The sequence below is a fragment of the Lagopus muta genome, chromosome 11, assembly GCF_023343835.1.
Source record: "Lagopus muta isolate bLagMut1 chromosome 11, bLagMut1 primary, whole genome shotgun sequence".
NCBI lineage: Eukaryota > Metazoa > Chordata > Aves > Galliformes > Phasianidae > Lagopus > Lagopus muta.
Genome location: NC_064443.1, coordinates 7,142,520 through 7,160,805, shown reverse-complemented (window position 1 = coordinate 7,160,805; position 18,286 = coordinate 7,142,520). Strand labels below are relative to the sequence as shown.

Here is an 18,286-nt window from a genome sequence, read left to right as displayed (position 1 = left end):
GTAAGCCATGAAATTATGGAGAAAGATATTTTATAATCACCAGTGAATTTCTCAAAACTGTGTGATTACAATGCCTGTAAAGTAACTTCTATTTTAAGAAAATGACTATTTTCAAACCTTATTAAAATTATAAACTTTTCCCATATCTTACAGCCTTACTTTAAGTTCATAAATCAATAAGGAACCGAAATGAAGCTAAATATAACAAATTAGTTTCACATGGCACAAGTTTTCTTACTGAACATTCAAAATTCCTTTAGAAGCAAATATGTGTGTACATTTACCTCCTACTGCTTGGCCTTCTACGCTTCTCATGGTCAGCTTTAGAGTATGAATGGTAACCATTTTCAGATCTATGCTCATGACTTCCAAAATTAGCGTGTTTCCCATGAACAACTTTGGATACATTGGCATTATTGAGATTGGCATTTGTTGAGTTTGGAACTTGTTTTCCTACTGAGTTGTGGTTATGATGATTGTGGTACACAGAATTTCCTGTCTGAGGATATACATTTTTCTCAGGATCGCTTGCAGATGGAAATGAAGGCCGCTGCACATGTAAGGGACGGTGCGTGGTGTTGATCTGCTGAAACGAATCTCGTCTGTCACTGTTAATGTGGTTTATATGGTTGCCAAAGAGGGCACCATTCCTCTGTTTTAGGGGAAGAGAAAGAAAAAAGAAAATCAGATACCTTAGTAGAACATACTTTTGACTGATGATTATTTACTTTTTTCCTACACGCGTACAAAGTAACAATTCAAGTACACTGTGAATTTTCTTTCTAATTTCATGATGCCTCACATGGCATCTCCTGAAGTGACAGAGATGTGATTGTGACAATGACAATATTTGGATTTCAAAGTCAAATCAACATTATGCAGTGAACCGTATTCTTTTTCCATACACCTGTGACTTCTAGCTTTCTCCATGTTTCATTATACAGGAGAAACCCAGATTCCCATACACGAAGAACATGCACCAAATTCCTCAGAAAAGGACATGTCTGTGTAACTCTCAAGAACGTTTTGGTGGAATTCTCCTATTCTCATGGAGCACTGGTTTGCAGCAGGCATCACTCAGACAGGATGGAGTGCCATGCAACAGCTTGCAAGCATATCTCAAGTAGACAGCATTAAGCTTCAGTGGTTCCGTTCTTCCTTCTTGCAGAGGTACAAGAAAGAGTAATAACTCTTTATCAGCCCTGAGAGTGTAATGGATGGTGAGAAAGAAAATGAAGTGAAAAATTATGACTATGTCATGCAACTCTCTTTTACATCTAACCCAGATTATGTAGCCTCCCTGTCTAGCCAGGTGTGGGTCCTGGATGACAGCAGTCTGTCTTGAAGCTCAATCTAGAGAAGACAGGACGTTATGATGATTGGCAGAGAAACACATCCACTGCTGGTCACTGTAGCACTGTCCCCAATGCCACATCCTCTTCTTTGGTGAAGGACAAAAGCAAACTATGGGGTTTATGACCATTTCTGCAGAAGATCACCTTTGCATCTACTTCTTAATTAAGCTTTCTTGCTGGCTAACAATGGTGTGCAGATAGCTCCTGAAATTAATCTTTTTCCCAGATTGATTTTTGTTGATATCCCTCACAGGAAACTGAGACTGGCCTTTATCTTGAGTTAACTACAGTGTAACTCTAGTTTTTTTTTATACATGCACCTCTGCATCTGCTGAGGCTTGCCTAGAATTTCATCTCTTCCACCAAAGCAGAAATTAAGGTATGTCCAGTTTCCTTAACACTATCACAATTTGGCTTTGCAGGCACTGTGCAAAGCTCCTATCTTTCTTAGAATCTGCTTAAGAATAAGTAAGAATTAACAGGAAGGAATTAGGGGTGGGAGAATCACCCAACAGGAACTGCTTCCTAAGATTATGATGAGATGCAGGTGTCCTGGTAATACCACTTTTCCAGATATAAATGCAATATACTGATGTTCATTAAATATTTATGTTTTGCTGACTTGAGGTTTTTATTATTCTTCCACATTCAGGGATAAGCTCATTCTATAAAACTCATATTACATAACAAAAAAATCACAGAGCTGTGTTCTGACATTACTTTATACACTTCTTCCTCCTCGTCTGGATTGTTTTCCTCTGGTTCATCATCTTGCAAGTCACAGGATATAGCTCGGCGTATTTCAGGGCCGATATCATGAAGTGTCCTTAGTCCTGCCTAAATTAAGGACAATATCATAATATATTAGGAATGCAAATTCTTCAGTTACTTTTAAAAACAGTCATCAAGTTTTTGTATCCTGGTAGTTGTAGAAGATGCATTCTCCTATATACCTCTTTACTATTATAAATAAAAGGCCTGTAGTCAACTACAATCCAATCCTGTTGAGGTGATCACGTCCTTATTAGCAGAGTAGGTGCTGACTAAAAGACCACTGATGTTTATGGAACCCTACATCATCTTATAATAAAGCAATAAGCAATCGACAAGAACTATAATAGCGTATTTCAATGGGATGTATGTTTAATGTCAAAAACATGTTTGCAGCCTGTGTTCACACAGGAAACATGAGGAGATCTTTGCTATAGCAGCAGCAGTTTTAGCAGAGCTCAAATGGTAAAGAAAGCAGTGAAATAATTGCAGCCCATCTGCATTGCACTGTGATACACAGAAATCTGTTTTAAAGCTTTAGTTTAAGACAGAAAGCCACCTAGCTCCAGCAGCTGGGAGCTCAGCACGTACTCATTCAAATTCTTTCTCCAGTCTGCTATCACGAGCGACTTGTAGCAGGAGGTCTCTGCTGGGACTGCCAATGAGAGACTTACACTTGGCACAATTGTTGCTCACTATTAAAAGCCTATTTCATCATTTAGCTGTGTATTTTTGATACGGATACGTATCAAACGCATGTTATTTGCATGGGGAATGGGCATGAAGATGTGCATTATTCCCAAGGGGAATAATGTGGCATGAAAATGCATGGGGAGTTTTGCATGCTTCATTGCTGCAGACAGAACTGAAGGACCGTGGAGGACACCACGCGTGGCTCAGTCCCACTCACGCGACCCCGGCAGCACGCTGCAGCCAGGCTTCAGCTCCGAATGGAAAGAGCTTGCTGGCTGGGGAGCAAAATGGTGTTTGGGCAGTGTGGGCAATCAGAACCTGAAAAGGGATCAAGCAAAAAGCTTCATATCTGACGTTACCATACACTCTTCTTCAGTTCTAGTTTCAGTATCTCACTTCCTGAAATAGGTGCTCACATTACCTACCTGAATTTGGCAATTACATTCTCTTTCTCAAGGGTGAACTTTGAGAGATAAGATATAATTGAACTAAACCTAAAATCACTTACTGGAGAATTAATATACAATGTACTTTTCGTGAATACATTCTCCTACTTCTTATGCTAACTGCACAGTCAAGCTTAGCAAGTTTGCTAATGTCATAATTGTGTAAGGCGCTAAAGGGAAGTAACATTAACATTCCCAGGTACAGATTTCAAGGCAGACCAAAGGCTTTACTATTTTGGTTACTCAGTCATTAGTAATATCATCATTTGCATTTCCAAATCACTGCCATTTTAAAATAAACTGTAGGATAAACAGAATACAATGTCAGAAATCCTGAAGAAAACAAGCATGTGGAAGAACAGGTGAATAGACCTACGCTACAGCAGTGAACCTAAGAGACATAGTAGCCCAGTCTTGGTTCCCCAGCATTACACATCTCCACTGAGCCCATCCTCTTGCACTGAGGCTGAGCTCTGCTCTACAGCTGCACAAAAAGTCCAGGCTTTCACTCATACCCAGTCTCCCTTCTAGCTGTGCCTCTCTGTGAACACAACACTCTAAGACAGCAGCATTATAAATTTTAACTCTGGCAAAAACTCCCAGCTTATATCCCTGTCAGACAAACAGTGACAACTTCCCATAAATGTATGCCTGAATGCTGAGAAAAGGCATATGTTTGTCAGCAACATATTCAGTAGTCACGTAATTTCAATTACACGTCCCACTTCCTTCTGGTTTATTTCTTGGAGAATTATTCCCTTTTAAAGAAAGCTAAAGAAAAGCAGGCAGCTTTTATCATCTCGTTTCTCTTCAGCATCACTAATTTGCCTGTGACAGATCTTTTGCAGTGACACAACCAATAGTAAAAGAGTAAAACCTGGATCACTGTACATAAACATGTATCTGCTGGTTAAGCTAAAATAATCAGCTTTCTCCTCTGACATTCAGTACCAAAGCCATAGGTTCTGCAAGCAATACTTGTTTGCAGAATTAAAACGTTCCTCAGCTTATTTGCACTAACAGATTCATCTACAATTTTGCCAACTCTGTCATTAAAATGACCACTCCCATTTATTGCCCTATTTTAAGCAGAGTACAACAAAGTATTCCAAGCAATCTAAGAACAATTTTTGTGCCAGGAGAGTTCTGCATCGTGAGACAAATTCTCATGCTGCACTATTGCTGATAAGAAGACCATAGTTTGAGACGTGAGCCAACCAACTACAGCTGAAGTTGGACTGATGCAAAAATACTTATCTGGCAGTAGGAATATTGCTCCTCTAAACCACTTCAAAAGTCTTCTGCAGAGACCACAAGGGAAGTATGTACTGATAAAACATTTTGTTTTTACCTACAAGTACGTTTTTAGTGGATACTTTTTTTTTTTTTTTTTTGCATATGGAAGTCAATATTTATGTACATTTATCCTGCAGCTTTCAGCAAACTTTGTCTTCAAAGACATAAGAAGATTGAAAGATGTATAACAGAGCAGATAAAACACATGCAAGTGATGTTCAGCCACTAGTTGTAAAGGGATAACAATCAAAACTGCACACTAAATTATTCATGCTGCTCTGTAAGAAAGCAGCTGTTGTTTCTACTCAGGTTTGTTGATTTTTCTTTGAAGTGGAGGAAGAAAAGAGATGCACACTACTGTGTTTGACTGCATCTAGTTCTATTCTAAAGACTTCACAAGGCATTTGCAAAAGTGCTTTTCTTATTCAGACATTTTCTCTGCAAAATTTAATTTCTGATGCCTTTGTTGCCTAATTTGTGTGGGAAAGCAAACCAGTGACACACAGTGCTCTGAGCAACATAATTACATAATAAAGCCAAGCATGGCTTTAAATAGACTTTCTTCTAAATATACCAGATGCCTTGAAATTAACACAACAATTCTGTGCAGCTGTGCTTTATGAGACAATAACACCTGCAATTCTTTCAAGATGCTAAGAAGCACAAAGCACTCAGCACTAATACACTGTGTGCTAGACCACGTCTCAAGAGACCATTAATGATGCCTCTCTCTGTGGCACAGCGCTGAGATGACATGTGTGCTTTTAAATGCTGAAGTAACAGAACTGTAGGAGTCTCTCAGTGGGAAAAAATGTCCTATGACAGATAACTATACCTATGAATCAGTCATTCAGAGGGAGTGCACTTTAAAAATACCTGAAAAGCACCATGCAACAAAACACAAAAGTGTTTAAAAGTTAAACATGGAAACATAAAAAAGTTAAATATTTCAAAAAGATGAACTACTAGCAAATAGTTTTAAGATCAATTTTCTACATTTTAGATCTTCTTTTTACACTAAGAAGATTTTGTATGATGAAAGAGCCCAAAGTCAGAACTTTTAGAAAAGCATGTCAGTGCTCATAAACATTGGAACAACCAAAAAAGGATTTTCCCTATAAAGTGAACCAAGTGCAAATCTGTCTTGAAGTATGAAGCAGCCTACGCATAAAGGTGTTTAAGCTTACATTAAGATGAGGAAATGTAACAGTTTGAATAAGATTCACTATCACCACAGTATTTCTTATAAAATAAACAGTGCTCCATAGTTGAGGCATTTTGCAGTGATATCAGGAAATGGAAGTGATGCTTATAAGCTCTGCTTCATAGATTATAGAAAAATGATGGATAGTTACAAATATTGCTATATAAACTCACTGGATCTGAAATAAAGCACAAACATGAATTCTTAACTCTTATGTCTTAAGAATTTCATAGTGCTGAAAGCGTGTGACTATGAAACTCTTCAGAAAACCATTTTACTTTCAGAAAATGAACATGTTTTTACTACCTGCTTCTTTTACAGAGAAGCAAACAACAAACAAAAAACCCCAACACCACAGCTGCACTGATACAACATAAAAATAAGGTTAAATTAATATGAACAGAATAAAAATCCCCAACTCCTGAAGTAAGAAAGCAAGCATGCAGAACAGCTGAATAGACCTACACTATAGCAGTGAACATAAGAAACATAGTAGCCCAGTCTTGGTTTCCCAGTGTTACTCATCTCCATCGAGTCCATCCTCCAGTGCTGAGGCTGAGCTCTGCTCTACAACCACACGAAGGCTCTGGGCTTTTGCTCAAACCCAGACTCCCTTCTAGCTAAGCCTGCTGTGAATGCAACATCAACGCAGCAGACAATTAAATTGAACTTGAGCAAAACTCGTTAACCCCTCAGCTGATGCTTACTAGAGGGCTTTTTTCTCCCAAGCTAATTGTTGATATTAGTTTAAAAAGAAATCATGATAAAAAGTGTAGTTAGATAACTTGAAGTATGTTCCCCAAACCAAGTTCTGCTCAATAGATGTGTTTTGTTTATTTGTGATACGAAGACAAATTTTTATTTGTACCTCCTAACAAAGAGAGTTATGTGTAAATAAATGTAACATCTAGATGAAAATATTACATAGGTTAGGCTAAAATTAATTCATCGTTTGCTCTGCACAGTAGATGAGAGTAATTAAACTTGTTCATGCTTCACTGAACATTTATCTATACTGGCAACGTGACTTGTTTGGCTCGATACACATTTCCATCACCACAGAAAGCCATCTCTAACTACTGCCACAGAAGGAAGACCAGAGCAAAGTTATATTCCTTCTTAATGCATAAATATCAGTCAACAGGAAAAGAAAGGCACTGTGAGCAATCCAACCCTAAGGAATTTTGTGACTCATGCCCTTGGAGTGTACTTAATGCAACAGAAATGTTAGTAGATAGCTAACAGGAATTACTGCTTATCATTTCAAAACTAGTTGCTTTTCTTCTCTTCATAAGGCCCAGTAACAGAAATAAAGTCCTAATCCAATAAAAATAATGCAGTGTATGATGTCTGGAATTATTTGAGGACAGCCTCCCATTTTTCTGTTTCAAAGTTTATAACACAAAGGGTATACCCAGATAGAATCTTTCAAATCATAACCTCCAGATCACTTATACTCAATGGACAGCTTGCTGCAGGCTTCCTGAGAGAGAAGGTCAAAGAGCACTGTCTACAGTCCTGGTTTCCATCTGATAGCTTGTTTTAAGAGACAGGCAGAAGTACATGGCATTAATAAAGTATGCTGACATTAATTCTATAGAAAGTTAAGTTCCAAACACTGAAACTGCTGATAGGAAGTAATCTCACCAGTAATCATGAGTGGGAAAAAAAAATAAAAATAAAAGAACAATGAGAATTAGAAAGCAAAACAACAGCATACAAAAATTTCTTTACTATAACACCTGTCAGGATGTTTTCTGAGAACTGGCTTAAAATGTGGTAGAAACACAAGAAATAAAAGACAAGTAAAACAAATAATGGAAATGGTAGCTTAGAACTTCATTTATCTGGTTTTTACATCAACTCTATTGGTTGAGGAATCTTATAACTGTTGCTACCATTTGAGTAATCCACAGAGAATAAAGTACTGCACTTACCTTGTTACAGACAGAAAAGCTGGATTATGTTTTACTTTTCTGACGAACAAAGAGTCCCAGCTAAACAAAATCCTTGCAGCACTGCACAACCATCAACATTCATCTACCTGGTATGTCAAGCTCACAAAATGGTTAGTTAAAATGTAAAAACAAAATCACCTGCAGAGCAATCGTGGTATTCTTCGCAGGATATTTCCCCACCAGTCCTTGTTCTTTGCGTTTCTTGAATTTCCTAAAGTAGTCCTGTATCAGGAAGGTGGCATAGAACTTCCCCACGGTTACCTCATCATCTAAATGAACAGACCAGACAGATCTCTCCCAGGTCAGCACATTTGGCAATAGCCTGTACACTCATATCTGATTTGGGGGAAGAAATGTGATGGGTGCAATAGGCACTACACTTTCACCTTACAGTAATGGGACCTCTAGCTAGCTTAAAGCAATGTTTTAGCAAGCAAGTTATGCTCAGTCAGTTAAGTGGACTCATCCTTAATAAAGAAGAAAATACAACACTTTACCAAGTCTCACGTACCTGTAGGTTAGTTCATGTAAGTTTCTAACAAAACCATCAGCACGTTTGTATGTGCATAGCAACTGAAATATTGTCTTTCATTAGTTGAAATAAACGAATTAAAACAAGAGTTTCTGTGACTTACACAAGAGTTAGTCTATACAAAAAGTCCTGCTCACAATATCTCATTTTTTATTCCTGCTGCTACAAATTTTCTTGATCAGTGTATTAATATGGTATTTTTGTAATTACATGAGGACTTTGACAACCTTATAGGTTGCTTTGCTATGTACTTTCTTAACATCTTCCACTTTGAATTGGCTGTGTATCCCAGATAAACAAGTTGGGCTGTATCTTTTGCTCTCTCGCTGTTACCCAAGAAAGCTGACTTGAGACTGAAATCTCACTGTCTTTACAATTTCACACATTTTTTCTTGCTTAAGTGAAGATTTGGTCCCTTGCCACCTCCCAGTCAGGTGGTGATAAAAATGAATATGAAACACGCATGGTGCTTCCCCATATTATTGTATTGTACCACCTCTGAAACGCTGACAGACAGGAAAATAATTCATGTCAATTAATTTCGTGCAGCTCAATAGATAGACAGTAGGTGCAGTAAAAAAAAAAAACAAACATTTTCTAGAGTCACTATTGTGAAAAGAATCCAAATTTCAAAGATTTCAAAGTTCAACGGTACCTTACAATACCAGAATCTCCTAGTTTGTAGCATGTTCCATTCAATCATTCAGCTGTGTGAGTTTGATCTCCTGACATGTAATATGCTTGCCAGAAAACTAGGAATAGTTTTCTATTCAAAAACATTGCTTTTGTTCTCACACACTTCTTTCCCCCAGAGCTACATGGCATGAAGCTAGCTGTTTCTCTTACTGCTGTGTTGCCTACCCTCCATATTTTGGCAATATATCAAGACAGCTATTTGCAACTAGCAGGGTAGAGCTCTACAGAAAGGAAGCCCCTGGCAGGGCCCACATCCTGACAGTAAGTCCCAGTCACCCCACTCACCACACAAGGGTGCTTACATACTTTGGGATCTGGGTTACACTGTCATGACTTGCTTGGTTGCACACAGGAAATCTAATGTGCTCATACATATTTTAACATATCTTTGTTAGAAGAAAAATCTTATTACTTTTTTTTTTTTTCTTCAAGTTTTACCTCAATTGTTTTTTCTCTCTAATGAAGATTTAGTACAGACCTGAGAGGTATCTTCATTTGCTTTGTTTGTCTTTATTTCTTACCTATGAACACATCTTGTTAAGCAAGATTTTCCCCTCTCAAGTGATTTTTTTAAAGTGACTGACATTTACTGTAACATCATACATTAGTGTTTGAATAAAACATTCTCGTGTTTTAGCTTTATCAATAATCTGTCCCAATGTATCTCACTAATAATTATTAACAGTATTTTTACCTGTATTATCACAGTTTTCACTAATTTAAACATTATTAACTTTCTACTTTTTATGACCTGCTCTCAAGTCAATAAAAAGGATGGGCGAAATCCAATTTGTATGTAAAACTGTTAAAACTTATTTGTGTCTCTGTGACAAAGTGAATCCTCAGCATTCAAAACAAGCTCCCTCCAGAGTTCTCTGGATGTATTTCGCTAGAATTTATGATGTAGGCTGTATGCATGTGACAAAGCTTTAATTTGAGGAAAATTGCACCAGGGATGTATTCTCCCAACGTTTTATTTTTTAAAGGTATCAGAGCAAAACAAATTATAGTAATTGCCTTGAAATGTCTTGGGCTGGAAGACCAGCCTGTCACGGGAAATGTCTTTGCACATTAGTGTGTCTGTTCTGCCAAATACAGACATTCTTCAAGAGCTGCCTACAGTTCCCTTCCTTCCAGTGGGAAGTAAGGACTCCACAGCTCACAAGAAAAGCTCCCCAGTGTCTTGATTCAGTTTCAACAGTAGAAAAGCTTTTTTACTGACTCCCCAAATCTAATTTTTAATCTTTTGTGTGAGCATTTGTTTTGATGCTCATCTGCGATGTCTGTTGGCGGCTTCTCTGGAGCCTAGTGGTCTTTTGTATTCAGAAGAGGTCTCTTATAAAGTATCTGATCTAAACTTGCCTTCCTTAGCTTAGCTGAATCCATTCATTTCTGCAATGCATCCTTGGTCAAATTCCCCAGATGAGCCTTTCCCCATCCTTTGTGCTATTTTGTTTCAACTATTTGAACAGAACTCTTTGAGGAAGTGATATAGCAAATGGCTCCTAGAAAGAACACGCACATAGAAGTGACAGACTCGATAAAACATACACTACCACAGGTTGCACTTAGAGCATGTCTCAAGACAGGCTATGATTACTGACTGTACCTGAGACAACCATACCTCCAAAGTCTCAGTATGCACAAATGAAGGGCCCTATTAATTGCTGTGGACACACACCAATTTTTTTAATAAACATATTAGTTGAATGCATTACCAGTTTCCTGAATCGTGCATGCCAAAGTCTGTATGTACAAACAAGATGCATGTGTACTTCACAGGCACAGTCAGTTGTATTGCAGACACGTGCACACAAGAACTGAAGCTTGGCCAAGGGGAGCCATCCTTGACACACAGAGCCAGATATGGACAGGGAGGGAGGCAGCTAAGCGTAACTGACCACAGTATCAACAGATCTATAGCTACAATTGGGGACAGCAAAAGGAATCATTTCAGTAGGAAGTTATTGCGGGCAAAAAGTATTAGGCAGGATTAAATGGGCTTGCAGGTGGAGACTGGGGAATTTAAAGAATAGAAAGCAGGTGAATCTTTAGCGGGTGGTATGTCTTTCTCTTACTCCGTAGTCTCCTAAATACATTTATACATTCAGGCTTTTGACTTTCATTCTATGTTCTTGCAAAGCAGCTTTAGTTTTCCTGACAATCTGTTGCTAACTCTTTGCAGTTTAATTAAATTATATTAATGAGTTATTCAGCCAGTACCAGCACTTAGCTGGCTGCCCATTTCTGGCGCATCTATTTATAATTAAGCAAAAAAAAAAACAAAACTCTTTGTGGGTTGCTTTCATTCTGCTCTGCAAATAATTGATCTGTTCTCTTTGTGTTCAGGAGGCACGATCACAGGCACATAAAGGATCTAGCACTCAGTAATACCAGCAAAAGTAGTATTTGAGAAAAATATCATGAACAGCCCAATACTTGTAAGTAGATGTGATTCTAGCACAGTGAATTTGGATGCTTTGTTGATTTATATTGGAAACCTGTCTCTTGGCAGACTGTTATTTATCAGCTGTCACTGGTGTTGCTGTCATATGCAATTTTTCTACCAAATATTAAGCTTTGATAAAAACTTTTTTTTTCTGTATATGAGCTATTTTACACTCCTATGGCATATGAATGTAAAATAGCCGTATTCCTCTGTGTGTGTGTGTGTGTGTGTGTGTGTGTGCAGATAGGTTATGCTATTTTCAGTTACTGTGTAAGTCTTAATGCAGAGAAATGAAGTCAAAATGAAATTGAAAATTGGTGAATCTTAAGGACTTTGATGGTTGGACTAGATGTTCTTAGTGGTCTTTTCCAACCTTAATGATTCTACAACTTCCCAAAATGTCCTTGTTTATACTGTAGAAGCCATACAGGTTTTTATCATGCAGTCTGTGACCTAGATTTTCTGCCTTCTACCTACACTGAAGAGCTAAATTTGTGGAAGGAATATTAGCAACGGATTTTAGTATAGCTGAAAGTTAATATACAGCTTATATTCAGCAATGAGATGAAACTGAAGTTAACAGTGAGTTGCTGTGTGAGATTAGTTCTGGGAATGTGATCTTTAAAGATTCTTTATCAGATTGGTTTAGGCAGGCACAGCTCGCTATTCTGAAGCATGCATCTCTATTTCAATAAAAAATGTAGGGGAATAAAGTTGGCAAGAGGCAACACCAATTCCATGCCACCACCCTAAAACAGAATTGCTTCAGAATATTCGGAAAGACTCATAGTTGAAAGGAACAGAGGCTGCAGAAAAAGCTCAAGCACATAGTTACAACAATAACAAAGCAATTCATCTATGCCATGCAAGCAACTAGGTGTAAAGCCAAAAACAACAGAGTAGAACACAAAAAAATTGTTTTAAATGTGCAGTATCAGTTCCCCTTTGGATCGTCAAATTTGCTAGATCTTTGTCTTCATCCCCACTACCAGCTGGCAGCCACCACACCAGTAGCACGTGGCTCCCTGCAGCGACCAAGCTAATGCTGCTTCTGGGGGCATGCTGAACAGCGGGGCAGCCAGCATGCTCCTCCTCCCCTAGAGACTGAGAGCGTCACCTTCAGAAAGGGATCAGCCTCCACCAGCATCGGGCCTGGATCTTGAGTCTGCTTCCAAACCTGAGTCTGATCAGTCTTGAAAGCTGCTGTAACACTATAAAAGTACAATAAACTACAAAAAATACCAGGTGATTACAGTGGATTGGTATACTGGACGTCCAGATACATCTATCCTGCGTATGAATGGACAGTGCAACAGATCCTGCACCTTTAAAACTTGAAAAAGCAAGTATAATGTCACCTAAATCTATATTATAGCATATTGGTAAAAATGTATATATTGAAAAACTCTAAATATATATATTGCAATATATATATTTAAAACAAATATAACAAATATTTGATGTCATCTCACTGCACGTAGAAACAATATACGTGCCTCATACCTCTTGTAAACACATTGGTATGATCATTTAGATATTTTTTACGTGGGCCATATTCATACCTCAGTCATACTGGCCTAAATCTGAACCAGTTCCATTATGTGTTGGCTGTGGAACTGCTTTGGTTTAAGCTAATGTAACTGAGATAATTTAGCCTCGTGCTTTATCAGTTCAGCAGAAAAAATATTTTTAGTCTTGCAATTAAAATTTTTTTAGTTTCCTCCCAGAAGTATTCAACACATACAAGGACATCAGCTAAAATACAGTGTACATTGTCAAGTTTAACTAGTAAAAAATACATATTATTTTGCTGAATGCATTGAAATAAAACTTACTTTAGGTTATTCCACTGAATGACTTGAAATTAAGACTAAATTTAGGTCTAATTAGGTTGGGTTTTTTGGTTTTTTGTTTTTTTTTGTCAAGCAAGAAAATAAACATTAAATACATTTTCCTCTTTCTTTTTGATCTAAGGAAGTTGTATTAATTTGTCCTACATTTTTTATCTAACGTAACAGGATACAGCAGTCTGTATTATTTTGCTATTATTGTTTGTTGTCCTTTAATGACATTATCAAGTTTTACTGATTTTATTTCTTTAATTCCTACCAATCTACAAAGGCCAAAAAGAAAAAAGAGCGTATAGCAAAATTATCACACTGACCGCCAGCCGGAGGGACAACTTGGTCGAGTAATTTCATGCTAGTTTTCTTCCATATTTTCTTTATAACTGCTCTAAGTTCTTCATTTGCTTGCTCTAGGTTACCTGTGGCAACAAAATAGAGACATAGAGGATGGCAATTATATTTAAATTAGCTGCAATTAATGATCCTTTGGAAATTAATTAGCTGTATCTGTATAAAGACTGATAAAGACTGCGAGCAGCAGCCTAAGCTCCATGGAGTAGCAGATAGGAACACTACAATAATTAAAGAGAAGAAAAGGTGTAAGAGGATGAACTTCTAAGGGTCAACAGATCTACTCTGGAGATCTACTCTGGCTCTACTCTGTCACTCCTTAATATTTCTGCATAAATTGTGCAGCACATGACAACTCTGCAAGCCTCACCTTTCCTTATCCAAAGCTGAGCTTTTTCTTTTTTTTTTTTTGGGGGGGGGGGGGGGGGGGGGGGATCTATTTACAGTAATTTCTCAACTTTGCAGGCTTGCAGGTTCAGCTGAGCATCTTTTGCAGTGCTATTCTTAGCCACAGTGTTGCTTGAGGAGGCTTAATTTGTGTACTGTTGGCAATGGAACTCAAATTCTACTGAGAACAGCAGAAGACGTGAAACAGGAAGAAATGAAAGTAAACTAATGACAAAATATATAAAATGAAAGGCAAAATTCCCTTGAACATAACACACTTTCAGGGCTTTTCCCTCTGATGCAAATTACAGAAACCCATTCAGCCCCATCATAACGAGTCTCCACCAACCTGGGGATGTCACCTTCAAGGCTGCAAAAGCCACAGTTGCACTAATGTGGGATCCAAGGTATTAAGTTAAAGAGCGGTGAGGAGGAAGCATCTTGGTTGAGTAGAAAGGGGAACTCATTCATTCTTAGCAGTACAACTCCTGTTACATAACCGCTACTTGTTTTTAAATGACCAAGTAAAAGCACACCATAATTTCTAAGACTGCTTAGGCTTTGGCCTCCCTTTATTTTCTAACAAATCATTCTCAGCAAAACAGAATAAAAACCAAAGCAAACCCACTGAGACTTAAGGAGCCTTACTCATGTTCAACAAAAGTAATAATTTCTTGTTTTTCCTCATTGCACTTTCTGACAAGTGCAATAAGGGCTTGGCAGATAGGAACCTTACCTTCTGTTTTTATCTTTAGAGCAGTCCTAACCAAAGCAAACAAAGTAGCATTGAACATGACGGTTCCATCACTATTTAGTGGCATATTCATGGCTACTAACCTCTGTGAAGGAGAAAAAAACACTTTGTTTGAAAAAAAGAAAAAATACCTTCTGTAACTCTCACTTCTGAAAAGGTGACAGAATCAAATAATAACACTGAGAGACACAACATTATGGAACTCTTCAAAAAACACTGAGCCTTCCATCCCAGCTGTCTGTGATAAACACCACTATCACCTATTTCTGATACTAGTGACTTGGATGCTTCTACCAAAGCTAGAACACCCAATAGTTTTCATGGGTTTTGGCACTTCTTTTGACCCTAGTGTTTCATATACCAGCTTGGCTATTCATAATACAATAATACAAATACAGTAAATTCAAAGCACAGTGCTGTTGTGAGGTTCCTTTAAGGTGCAATCTGATTCCTACTGAAACTGCTAAAACTAGAACACCCGTAGTTTTGAATTCCTTAAATAATATAATAAAGCAACTTCTAGTAGCTTTTCAACTTTTATATTAAAATGTAATTGTCATACAAATTACACATTGTGCCTAACAAATTTTACTTTATTTTAAATTTCTGTTAATTTTCAGTTTTCTCACTCACTTCTGCATATTATTTGGATATTATTCATTTCTGCAAGGCTTATCATCATGCCTTCACTTCCCTTCAGTGTCAATTCTATGTTTCATGTGAAGCCAAATGTTCCATGAATGCACCTGGACAAATACTTTATGAAAACTAAATTGTGAACTAAAGTAAAGTACCACTTTCTCCCTCGGATCTAAAAGAAACCAGAAACGGGGTCACCGTCAATGTTGGGTTGAATTAGTTCATATATATCACAATAATCAGACTATATATCACAATATCAGACTAATGACAAACATACAGACCAACTCCTTTTATTTTGGTGCTCTGTCAAGAATTTTATGTTGGCAATAAATTCAAATGATTACAATGAGAGAAATGACACTGGTATCGCTGGTTTAAGTCAAGCCTGCAGAAAACTGAGAAAACTGGAGTGGAGATCTTGTGAATAAACAGAATTACTGTACAGACACAAGTGTTTGGTAGAGTCGAACAAATGAATGTTTAAACAGTGAAAGAAACCTACAAAGAAAAAAGCAGAACCTACCTTGCAGGCCACTCGGTGAGGGCATAATTTGCCAAAACCAAGTGGTGGCTGAATGCGTCTCAGTAACGTAACCACATCAAGATGCTTTATCCTTCCCCTAGAACCAACACACATCAATTACCAAATATACATACGTTCTCAAAGTATATACTGTGCTCTGCTTTCAAGCAGAGCATTCTTATTTTTTAACAGATAAGTTCTACCAGATAAATGGTTTAACTTACTTTGCTTCAGGATCATATTCTGACCATATCCTTTTGAACTCATCCAAATGATGAGGACCCAGAATGGACCAGTCACGTGTCAAATAGTCAAAGTTATCCATAATGACAGCCACAAATAAGTTTATTATCTAAAAAGCAATTAAGAACACATGTCTACATTTAATTTTTTGAAGCGCAAATATTTTCAATAAATAACTGCATAAGGTAGGAGGTGCAGAATTCAAGCACTTAAATAAATTCATCTTATAAATAATGATTTTTGGCAAATACTACAGAATATCACAGAAAATACTTGCTGAAAATTTAACTGCCCAATTGGAACTCTATCATGCAACCAGATGAGAAGAGTATGATTCTGCTGTGCAGCACTCAATCTTTGACATAGGCTGCTCAATGTTTTTGTTTCTCTTCCTTGACTGGCCAGACCAAAGAATACAACATTTGAGTGACACACTGCATATTTGTATTCCTACGATTCAGTGACACGCCAGTGAGATTTCTGCATATGTTTCATTAACATAAGAGATGACACTGGACAGTTATGTTTACAGTGGTTCAGGAGTCTGTTCAATCAATCTCCTTTTGCCAGGAGAACAGAACTGTGAACATAACAAATCAACCAGCCAAGGCACCTGCAATGGGGAAAAACGTATTTCAGAGACTACTGTAGAACAAATAATTAATTATGCCATGGATTAGGAAGAAAGTTTATAGTTTAAATCTTGTGCCACAGTTGGAACACACCTGTAGAGACACATATAAATTCTGTGAAGCTTAAATAATACTGATATAGCATTACTAAGTCAAATGAACTGCAGTTTCATTACTAATGACACTTAATGGCATTACCGAAAACAGACATGACATAATAGCTGGTGAAAAGATGATCACCTTAGCTTTCAAATGTGCAAGCAACCACTTCTGGCTTACAGGGAGGCCTGAGGTCACAAGGATATTTTGTACATGAGAATTTGCTGGTGTGCAGCACAGGATACAGGATCTAGGGGCATGTATGAAAAATAAATCCTTGCAAAAATATTTTAGATACGGGATTCTACATCATTCTCTCACTTCACTGCTGTTTTACTTCAGAAGAAATTCAAGAAGTCAAAACTTATTTCTGATAATAATCACCAGCTGAACTCACCAAAAATGCACAAAGCATATAAAAACTGATAAAGTAAATGATGGCAAAATTGCTTCCACACGTGTATTCTTCCCCTGGATTATAATCAGATTCGGGATCACAGCGTTTTCCAGGCAAACATGCCAGCATGATTTCCTGCCAAGCTTCTCCAGTTGCACACCTTTAATAAAATCACAAAGAGAAATGAAGTATTAATTGATCACATGAACTAAAGATGTATTAATTTGTTAAGTTCCAACAAAATGCCTGGAGATGTACATGTAGAAATGTGAAAACAGATCATAAATAGGAACTAATTAAAAATTATAGGATAGATTTCAAAAATGAGAAGCTTAGACCTAACAGAGCACACTCATGCACCAGAAAGGCTTGCATGTGACAATTTTGCACCCCAAGCCGTGATTTACAAGTTAAATAGCTATTGCAGGGCAGCTGTTGTGCACAAAAAGTATAAATCTGTCTATAAAGCATTGATCTTCATTGTGATATGCATATGGAGAACTCCTTCCTCTTATCCCACACATTAATTCAGTTTTGTCTGAGACCTACAGTGAGTGTGGAAGAAATGTCACATCATTTTGGTCGAGTCAGGTAACATGCAAAGCAGAAGGCCTGAATGAAACCAAGCAGTGACAGAGCTGTGTGGTGGAGTACAGGTGCCCTCTTTCTCCTTTTCCCTGTTCTCCTGGCATCCACCTTATAAATTCAGAATGATCCACACAAACGGATCACAGAACTCTGTCCACTGGTCTATCTCCAGTACAATCAGTCCTGCTTAGCACTATTAGCTGTACTACTTCTGTGCTCCACGTTATGACATGCTGATATATCTACTTATTAGGACATGGCTTTGATATCTCTGTTAGCTCTGATTTATGTCTGTTATCTCTTGATCTTCTTGTCAAACTTGTCTGCTGTAAAAGAGAACCTTCTTTTTAGAACAGGGTAGAAAATGCAGGAGCCAAGTAGAGATACAGACTCACAGGCACCAGAGTTACAAGATCAAGATCA

General features: G+C 37.6%; 1 protein-coding gene across 16 annotated transcripts in view; it reads right to left on the bottom strand.

Annotated features, from left to right (window-relative positions):
* CACNA1D (calcium voltage-gated channel subunit alpha1 D) overlaps positions 1 to 18,286 on the bottom strand; it is a 166,579-nt gene that overhangs the window by 7,530 nt on the left and 140,763 nt on the right. For all 16 annotated transcript variants that reach the window (XM_048957947.1, XM_048957958.1, XM_048957962.1 and 13 more), the window contains 8 exons: positions 17,276 to 17,435; positions 16,129 to 16,256; positions 15,905 to 16,001; positions 14,722 to 14,824; positions 13,565 to 13,666; positions 7,862 to 7,992; positions 2,076 to 2,192; positions 285 to 652 (listed from right to left, as the gene is read on the bottom strand). In XM_048957947.1, the coding sequence (XP_048813904.1) occupies positions 285 to 652; positions 2,076 to 2,192; positions 7,862 to 7,992; positions 13,565 to 13,666; positions 14,722 to 14,824; positions 15,905 to 16,001; positions 16,129 to 16,256; positions 17,276 to 17,435 (1,206 nt within the window). The remainder of the gene's footprint in view (positions 1 to 284; positions 653 to 2,075; positions 2,193 to 7,861; positions 7,993 to 13,564; positions 13,667 to 14,721; positions 14,825 to 15,904; positions 16,002 to 16,128; positions 16,257 to 17,275; positions 17,436 to 18,286) is intronic.